At 50.2% G+C, this 9,631-nt stretch overlaps 1 protein-coding gene across 1 annotated transcript; it reads right to left on the reverse strand.

Annotated features, from left to right (window-relative positions):
• Nucleotides 1-8,621: 8,621 nt before the first annotated feature.
• ATP5IF1 (ATP synthase inhibitory factor subunit 1) lies at nucleotides 8,622-9,543 on the reverse strand. Its single transcript, XM_071576830.1, has 3 exons — nucleotides 9,394-9,543; nucleotides 9,001-9,113; nucleotides 8,622-8,905 (listed from the first exon to the last, which is right to left on the reverse strand). The coding sequence occupies exons 1-3, from the start codon at nucleotides 9,493-9,495 to the stop codon at nucleotides 8,767-8,769; spliced, it is 354 nt and encodes a 117-aa protein (XP_071432931.1). The 5' UTR covers nucleotides 9,496-9,543; the 3' UTR covers nucleotides 8,622-8,766.
• Nucleotides 9,544-9,631: the final 88 nt, after the last annotated feature.

The raw sequence follows: 9,631 nt of genomic DNA on the forward strand, positions 1-9,631 counted from the left end.
GGCGGCCAATGAGGAGGAGGCGCCGTAACCAATCGCGCGGCGCCCTCGCCCCGGCGCGCCGCGGCCCGGCCGCGAACGAGCATTTAAAGGGGCAGCGCCGGCGCGGCCCGAACAAAGGGAGCGCGGGGCGGGGCCTGTGCGGGGCCTGTGCGGGGCCTGGGCACGGCCGGGCCGGGGGCGGCCGCCTTTCCTTCCAGGTCCGAGGCAAGGAGGGAGAACTGAACGACAGCAGCAGAAGCTGCGGGTCGAGCCCTTCTCAGGACAGTGGTGCGAAGGGCTCTGCGCCTGCTAATCTGTAATTAATCGGTAATTAAATCTAACTCGCCTGATAAGCAAATTTGCTTCATGAGTACGGAGTTGACACAATACCTACATAAGTCTGGGGAGCATCGGCTTTGTCGGCACCGTTGGTGTGGCACTGGCTGCATGTGCTTGTCGTGCTGTTACATAACGTGAAAGTCAAAGGGTGCTGCGTTGGGTCAGGCCAGGCCCAGAGGGCTGCGTGGAACTGAACTCGGGACTGTCTGTGTGTCTGTGTGTGTGTCTGTGTGTGTGTCTGTGTGTGTGTCTGTGTGTGTGTCTGTGTGTGTGTGTCTGTGTGTGTGTGTCTGTGTGTGTGTGTCTGTGTGTCTGTGTGTGTGTGTCTGTGTGTCTGTGTGTGTGTGTCTGTGTGTCTGTGTGTCTGTGTGTGTCTGTGTGTGTGTCTGTGTGTGTGTCTGTGTGTGTGTCTGTGTGTGTGTCTGTGTGTGTGTCTGTGTGTGTGTGTCTGTGTGTGTGTGTCTGTGTGTGTGTGTCTGTGTGTCTGTGTGTCTGTGTGTCTGTGTCTGTGTGTCTGTGTGTGTGTCTGTGTGTGTGTCTGTGTGTGTGTCTGTGTGTGTGTCTGTGTGTGTGTGTGTCTGTGTGTGTGTCTGTGTGTGTGTGTGTCTGTGTGTGTGTGTGTCTGTGTGTGTGTGTGTCTGTGTGTGTGTGTCTGTGTGTGTGTGTGTCTGTGTGTGTGTGTGTCTGTGTGTGTGTGTGTCTGTGTGTCTGTGTGTGTGTCTGTGTGTGTGTCTGTGTGTGTGTCTGTGTGTGTGTGTCTGTGTGTCTGTGTGTCTGTGTGTCTGTGTGTGTGTGTGTCTGTGTGTGTGTCTGTCTGTGTGTCTGTGTGTCTGTGTGTGTGTGTCTGTGTGTGTGTGTGTCTGTGTCTGTGTCTGTGTGTGTGTCTGTGTGTGTGTGTCTGTGTGTGTGTGTCTGTGTGTGTGTGTCTGTGTGTGTGTGTCTGTCTGTGTGTCTGTCTGTGTCTGTGTGTGTGCCTGTGTGTGCCTGTGTGTGTCTGTGTCTGTGTGTGTCTGTGTGTGTCTGTGTGTGTCTGTGTGTGTCTGTGTGTGTCTGTGTGTGTCTGTGTGTGTGTCTGTGTGTGTGTCTGTGTGTGTGTCTGTGTGTGTGTCTGTGTGTGTGCCTGTGTGTGTGTGTGTGCCTGTGTGTGTGTGTGCCTGTGTGTGTGTGTGCCTGTGTGTGTGTGTGCGCCTGTGTGTCTGTGTCTGTGTGTCTGTGTGTGTGTGTCTGTGTGTCTGTCTGTGTGTCTGTGTCTGTGTGTCTGTGTGTGTGTGTGTGTCTGTGTCTGTGTGTGTGTCTGTGTGTGTGTCTGTGTGTGTGTCTGTGTGTGTGTCTGTGTGTGTGTCTGTGTGTGTGTCTGTGTGTCTCTGTGTGTGTGTCTGTGTGTGTCTGTGTGTGTCTGTGTGTCTCTGTGTGTGTCTCTGTGTGTGTCTCTGTGTGTGTCTCTGTGTGTGTCTGTGTGTGTCTGTGTGTCTCTGTGTGTCTCTGTGTGTCTCTGTGTGTGTCTCTGTGTGTCTCTGTGTGTCTCTGTGTGTCTGTGTGTGTGTGGCCGTGCACAGTCTCTCAGTCAGCGCAGGAGCTCTCACACTCTCAGAGAAGGTTCTTCCAGGACTTTCACCACAGAATTACTCACCTGCTGATGGTGTGTCTGTGTGGTGTATCCAGTATGTGTGATATCCCTGCACTGCTAATGTGGGGCATAGGGAAGTGGCGCCTGTGCCGTGCGGTGTTGCCGGCCCAGCACCCAGAGCCGAGCCCCTGCAGGCGCTGGAGCTGTTGGGGCTGTCCTGCTGAGCCTGTGCAGTGCCCGACGTGCTGCTTCTTGTGTGGAACTGGCACTGCCTCGTGACTTCCCTCTCCAGACTCGGCAGCAGAGCCAGCTCTCCGGTGCTGGTTGTAGAGTCTGCTGTGGGGTACAGGGAAGGAGGTGTAATCATTCATTGCCTTGTCCCAGTTCACTGCAGCAGTTTATTTTACTGGGAGTTAAGAATAGGTTTAAGGAATATTAGCAGCACAAATATTGAGAAGGATTAAGGGAGCTGAGCATTTTTAGTGATGCTTGATATATGTCGCTCAAAGGTCCTAAATAATTTATGGTGTAGTATTGATGAGTGAATTATGGAGTATAATGATTTATGTCCTGTCAACTGACAAGTGAACATGATGAGACAATAGCAAAATGTGTATTGTGGTATGGATGTGTCTGGCAGTGTAATAAATTGAGAATAATTTCCAGAATATCTACAGCAACTACCACCCTGGTTTCTGTGTGTGCTTTGGCAGGGCTTTGTTCTTTGGTCTCATGCTCCATGGTACAGCCTCAGCCCAAAGTGATCTGAACTTTGGACATCTCTAGCCTGTAACAAGGAGGTAGTAGGGTTAGCCCAATGCTAGACAGCAAGCTGAGTCTTAAAGGAGGCCATAGATGCTCTGGCATGAGAGTAATTTTAAACTACTGCTAGATTTCTCAGTTTTATTTCTTGCTAGAAAATCTCAGAATGAGATAAGTTACAGCTCTGTCTGGTTGGAGCTGCATAAGACCTGATTTAGTCCTGAGCCAAGGAGTTAATCTTGGCTGCTGAGAGCTGGCTTGCATTGGTATGGCAGGGCAGGACAGTCCCAGTGCCCCTGGACGTGCAGAGGTGGTGGTGCCCCCGCAGTGGGGAGGCTGCTGTGCTCTGCTCCTTCCACATGGCAGAAAGGTGAGTGAACCCATGAGGGGATCAAGCAAAGTGAAGGGATCCAGCTTTTCCACAGCTCTATATATATACACCCTGCAACCTGTTGACATTTCCTATGTTCAGTGGCCAGAGACTGTTTTACTGAAACTCAGCCTGTTCCTGTCAGTTTGTCCCTCCTCTTCCATGGCTGCACTGAAGTTCCTTTGTTTCCACATCAGTGGCAAGATGACAGAGTTGAATCTGCTGCAGTTTGTATATATGGAATATAACATTTCCCAATGCTTTAGACTTTTTATCCTGACCAATTACCAGTGCAGCTATTGCGGATAATGTATCACCAATGTGCCTGCTTCCAGCAAATATCTTTTTCTCTAGTGCTCTGCTGCTATGTAGCTCTTACCTATTTGCTGAAGCCCAGCCTTCCAGGAAGAGGAGGTCTGTCTTAAAAAGCTTCAGGCTTTATTTATTATCCTTTAGTGAAGAACTTTCTGAATGCCCTTGGTGTGCTCCATCACCTTTACAGCAGGGACACACTCAGGAGAATTTCTGCCAACAGAGGCCTTGCTGCTGCTATTATCCTGTGCATGTATGTTTATTTTGTCTTGCACACAGCCAGTGTATTTCATTTTGGGGAAAACATACACATATGCTTTGTCTTTGTCCTGCCTCATTCCCCTTCTCTGCTCTGGAGTGGGGAGGACAAGTGGGACAAAATGGCCCAAAGAGGCCAGACTGAGCAACCTGGGTACCTTGCACTACAACCCGTTTGCTAAAGATCTTGGGTCTCACTTGCCTCTCTTTTTGTTTCTTTCCCCACCCCTGAGTCAATTTCTGTCACATTTGTGTAGGAAGCAACACAAACTGAGCACCATGCGAAGCAGCTTCTGTTTGCTGCAGCAAAAATCACTAGCTCGGTTTTAGCTGAAAACAAAGTGCACTTTTCCTGCTCCCACAGTGGCCAAGCAGTTTTGGGCCATGGCCTGCAGAAGCACAGAAAGGCCAGATGAGCTGGGGTTAAGGAAGGGTAAGCATCTCATTGAGACATTAAGGCTGCTCCAAGTGAACCTCTTCATTGAACTGTGCTGTAGGTGGCTCTGGGGAGTCAGGATGTTGAGAGAAGGGGTCAGTCCAACCCCGAGGAACAAGCAAATGACCAAGATGCACTGGTTCTGGCAGGGAAGAGAGAAGAATCCCTTCCTTTGTGTACCCCTGTGCCCTTCTGCAGGACAGAATGGGAGCTAGTCATGCCATCAGGCATTCCAGAGCAATTGAGGAAACCCAGAACAATAAGCCCCTCTATGGCCTGTTATCTGAGTTCAGCACTGTCCTTGCAGTCTCACCAGTTTCAAGCATCAGCTTTGGGTTTTGGTTGCTCTGATCCAGAATTGCCTGGAAGCAGCTGGCAGTTTTTATCTACAGATTTCCAAAAGACAAGTGAGCCCTGACCCCCAGGTCACACTGGACTGAGGGAAGAGTCATGGCAAGGTCTACAGCTAGCTTTTACCTTCTTAACCTGCTAGTGATCCCCTAGGTCCAAGGGCTAATCTTGTTTTACTCCTCAGCATTCCTGCTGAGTCCTGCAGCAAACTGGCTGGAGCTGGACCTGGCATCTCTCCATCCACTGGCCCTGGAAGTGGTGACTGAACCCAGACAAGCTTCTTGCTGTGTGTCCGTGGTTTGTCAGGAGCCCAACACTACAGTAGTGCTCTCCAGAACACTAAACCTTGCTGATGAAATGCCTGTCAGACCAAGTACATCTTAAACTATTTTTTTGGAACCCTGTAGTTGAAATACTTCTGGTAAAAGGACTGTCTGTAACTCAGAGTTGGACATCTTTCATCTCATGTTTTTAATCATAAACACAACTATGGCCATGCCTGACCCCCGATCCCATCAGATCTTGGAAGCTCAGCAGGATCAGCCCCAGTCAGTACTTGGACGGGAGACCACCAAGCAATACCAGGGGCTGTAGGTTCTAGTCCTGAGGACTTCAGTGTCACTGTCCAGGCTCACTCGGCCGTGGCAGATGAACCTCAGGAATTAAAGGGTGAGGTCAGTTCTGCACACGCTGTGCCTCACCTAAAAAATCCACTGTGCAGGCTGGAAGGACACACCCATATGGGTAGAGCCCTTCCCAAATCTTTGTTGAAGAAGCCTGGCCATGATGAATCATAAACACTGTCAAAGGAGCTGAAAATAAAATACTTTACAAGCTTGGTAGCTGATGCTATTGACATACTGCACTGCACTTGGGAGAAAACCCTTAGCTGTGCACCCCAGACCCAGTACATTCACTGGGTCACTGGTTAACTGTTGTGTCATAGGAGTCAGGAACAGGCAACATCTATGTAAGTTGGTAACCTATTGCAGAGATAGACAGTTTGAAGTTCAATAGAAGTAAAAAACCACTTCTGAAGAGATGCACTGATGATAAAACCACACAAAATGATTTAACATCTCCCCTGCCAAAAGGCAGAGGCCCCTGGCGAATATTTCCTTTGAGCCATCTTTTAGTGAACAGACACTATACTTACTTGTAGGGGTTGACAGCAGGTCTGTGGAACCCCTAATGTCTGAGGTAATTGATGAAGAGATTGATGGAGCAGTTTAGAGTGTATCCTTGAAGGAAAGCAGTTTGGAGTGCACCCTTAAAGAGGAAGGAATTACCTGCAGAATGCAGGAGACCTTTGGGCCTATAGAATGTGTCCATCTGTGCCTGGGGAAGCGGATTGACCAATTATGTGATGACATGCTGTGGAAGAAAGTAGATAAAAGTAAAACTGTAACTAAAGTACTTTGTCTTCGGTGCAAACCTTCTGATCTGGCTGTTGCCTGAGTCTGTCTCTGCCTCCTCTGATCTCTGCAAATCAACTGTACCCTGACACTTTCTTACTTACATGCTTCCTATTCCTCAGGGAACAGGAAAAGACATTTCTGTAATTGACTCTGTGTATAAAAGGTTTTAGAGAGCACATGGACCAGCAGAAGAAATGGGTCAAGGTGACCAGGAGCTCTGGCAGGAGCTGTTTCTCACAGAATTGCACCTGGTCAGGACAACAGTCAGCACGAGAGGTGGAGTGGGTGAGGTGCTTCTGATTTCTCAAGAAAAGTTCAAGAGAGGGGTCTTCTGCTAGGCAGAGATATTTGCACCACAAGGAAATTAAGCAGTGTCTGTTAACTAGGAATGGCCAGTGACACTGGCATTAAACTAAAGCAAACAGGTTTCAGGGAGATTTGGGACTCCCTGAAGAGGAGGTCAGTGGGTGGATCACGGTAAAGTGGGATTCCTAGTGGGGGGGGTGGTGGCTCCAAGTGAATTATCATGCCAGCTGGATAGAGACCTTTCTAGTTTAGCAAAGGGCCTGTCAAAAGATGGAGGAAGGCACCAGACCCCCCTCCCTCCTCAGTACTTCTCACACTTGCTTTGGCATTTTTGGGCTCCAGAAGCCACTCACCTTGCTAGCCGAGGTGAGTTCATTTGGTTCAGAACAAAAATACAGACTGGTGAATAGGCTAAATGACTGCCCCAGCACAGTGAAAGGGAGAACAGGTGGAAGGAGGAAGGAGACTGCTTTATGCAGCAGTGTTTTCCATTCAGCAGCCAGTCTGTGGGCCCAGCTTCGTAATCCCCAACAGCCAGACAGAGCACTGCTGAAAGGGGCTTCTCTCCCAGCCCACTTGCTCCAGACCTACAGCTGCCTGTCCTTGTGTACTTTCACTGCCATAACCTGACAGCAGTCCAGGCAGAGGAGTGAGCCAGGCATTCCTCTTCATGAAGCAGCATGGGCTGATGAATGGGTAGTGAGGGTCCCAGCACAGCCAGCACTGCAGGAGCCTCCCTGAAAATAGTGCAAAGCTGAAACATGAGAACTGTTTCAGAGTGCTGGTGGACAAGAAAGCTCTGAGGTGTAGCAAGGTGTTGGCCTGCATACCCGAGTTCCAGGGGACTTCAGAGGGTTTGTAATTCCTCTCTGTAGCATGGTGTGTAACAAGAGCAAATCCCTTCCCTTACAGGCACTTGGGCAGAGGCTCTGTGGCTGAGCTTGTATGGCAGTTAATGCAAAAAAATGCAGAGGAAATCACAGAGCTATGAATTATAAACCCTCATCTGTTCCCTTCACAATATAGAGCTGTCCTAATATTAATTTCAGCTTGTCCTCTGTAGCTGTGATGTCAAGAAGTCAGTCTTCAGTGGAGACATCTCTTATGACTCTGCAGCTTTTGGGGGAAGCCAACCCCAGCTGACAGATACAATAGGAAAAACACTCTGAAATGGGTAAAAAAATTGGATTTTTAACTGGGTGTAACCTAAACAGGTCAATAGCATATTGCTTTTCATGACACAGTTCTTCCCACAAGGTTCAGGGAGGTGGGGGACTTACTAGTATTTTGTTAATTACCCCCAACTAAGAGGAACCAAGTCCACAGTGAAGCTTTGTACACACCTCAACACAACTCACCACAGCATCTCCCACAGACTGAGCAGTCAGGCAAGGACACTTCAGAGGACAGCCTCTCTTCCAGCACTGATCACATGGGTGACATCTCCATTAAAGAAGCTTTTAGAGGCATTAGGGTGACAGTGGTGTCATTTACTCTGCAGACAAGACACACCACTACCTGCACTGTTCCTCAGGCCAGAGTGCTCAAGGGGAGCAGCTGACTGAGGATGTACTGTAACACAGGAGAAACTGGGACATGCTTCAGCCAGCCAGTCACACCCTTGTCAAACCACTTTCTACATCAAAGGTATCACTTGCCTCCTGCACTTTCAGACAGGGCAGTTCCAGGCACATTCCCACCCAGTTCAGTATTGCTGCCACCCTTCACCAACTGTAACACAGCCTGGCGTTCCTCTGTGCTGCAAACCAAGACTGTTTATAGACAGATTTATAGACTCAACAGTGCATGAGTACAAGGAAAGGCTGTTTTCTTACCTTTCCACTCTTACTTAAAATCCCCTTCTTGTCAGGGCTTAGTGCAGTAAGGCCACAACATTTCAGATCACTGACCATATGCTTTTGATTAATTTCTTACATTAAAATCACAAAAGTACTTGAAATGGCATAAAATTAGTCTTAATCCATCCTTCTTTGGAAAGGGACTTAGCTAAGGAACAGAGACAGTAAAAAATCCTCACCGGGCAATTAAAAGTCCTTATGGAAAAGAACATTTATATGGAAGTCAGGATCTCTGCTGTCCTGCTCCAGGAACTAGGCCCACCACAAGTGACATGGCATAACTTAGAACAGTAATTTTCTCTCAGTTTAAGGCACTAAACACTAAGAGTGACAAATGAACCTTACTTTTTACCCTCTGCTAGTTCAGTGGAGCTATTTCCCCCTCACACTACAGGGACAATTTTCTTGAGACAGTTATTTCTCTGTGAATGGGGTCTTTACACAGGTACCATTTCCCCCCAACTTCTTGCAGCTCTAACTGTAAAATTATCCCAGTAGGCACAAATGGTCATTTCTTTCAAATAAATCTAAAGAAAGTAGTTAAGTTGTATACAGTCCTGTCTACTTAAAGAGCACATCCTTATTTCAGGAGAACAATTAAGCTTAAAACCAGACAGTAGGGTTGGTGGTTTCTGTTTTCATTAAACAGCTACTGAGCAGGAAAGCGAGACTTAGTAGTTTATTTGACAATGTTGCAGACCACAGTAAAATTGGATGGATTTGGATTTCGCTGATCAAAAGATACAGTCTTCAGTGCTGTTTTACACCACAATCAGTATTGGTCATGCACATTCAACAACAGCACCAGCTTAGTCATCTTTAAGCTGCTTGATCTTATGCTTATGGCGCTCGATTTCTTTCTGCAGCCGCTCGATCTCTTTCTGGTGGTGATAGATCTCTTCCTCGTGGTGTTTCCGTAAGGCAGAGAGCTGCTCCCGCTCCTTCTCCCTGCAAGACACCACGGCCCGAGCTGCAGCCGCGCAGCCGAGCCAGGCCCTGCCCGGGGCCCGGGCACAAACCTCCGCGGCCCCGGCCCTGCTCACCTGAAGTACCGCTCCTCCTCCGCCGCCTGCTTCTTCCCGAAGGCGCCTCCGGCCTCGCGGATGGAGCCGCCACCTCCGCCGCCCTTCCCGGCGCCTCGGCCCAGCTCGCCCAGCTGCGGAGAGACAGAGCTGAGCCCGCAGGGACCGAAGGACAGGCACGGCCGGACACCCCGGGGACACGCCCTCGACCGCGGGACCCCCCCGCGACACCCGCGGACACCTCCGGGATCCTCGTGGCACAGCCCCGGCGACACCTCTGGGACACCTCGACACCACCGCGACACCCGGAACCCTCCAGGGACACCCCCGGGACACCTCTGGGACATCCCCGCGACCCTCCCGGGACACCTCCGCCACACCCCTGCGACTCCAGACACGTCCAGGACACCCCACCTGGTCGGCGCCAGATCCCGATGAGGATCCCGACCCCCAGCGCTGCTGCTGCGCCAGCAGAGCCCCTCGCAGACCCCTCACCGCGCCCGCCACGGCCGCCATGGCCGTGCCCTTGGACCGCCCGCCGCGCCTGCGCAGGCGCGGCGGGGCCGCGGGCGGGGCGGGGCGAGAGTGACGTCATCGGCGAGGTTTGCAACGAGCGGGATGGCACGGGGTGACGTCATCGCTGAGCACATCC

The sequence above is a fragment of the Pithys albifrons genome, chromosome 24, assembly GCF_047495875.1.
Source record: "Pithys albifrons albifrons isolate INPA30051 chromosome 24, PitAlb_v1, whole genome shotgun sequence".
In the NCBI taxonomy this organism is placed as follows: domain Eukaryota; kingdom Metazoa; phylum Chordata; class Aves; order Passeriformes; family Thamnophilidae; genus Pithys; species Pithys albifrons.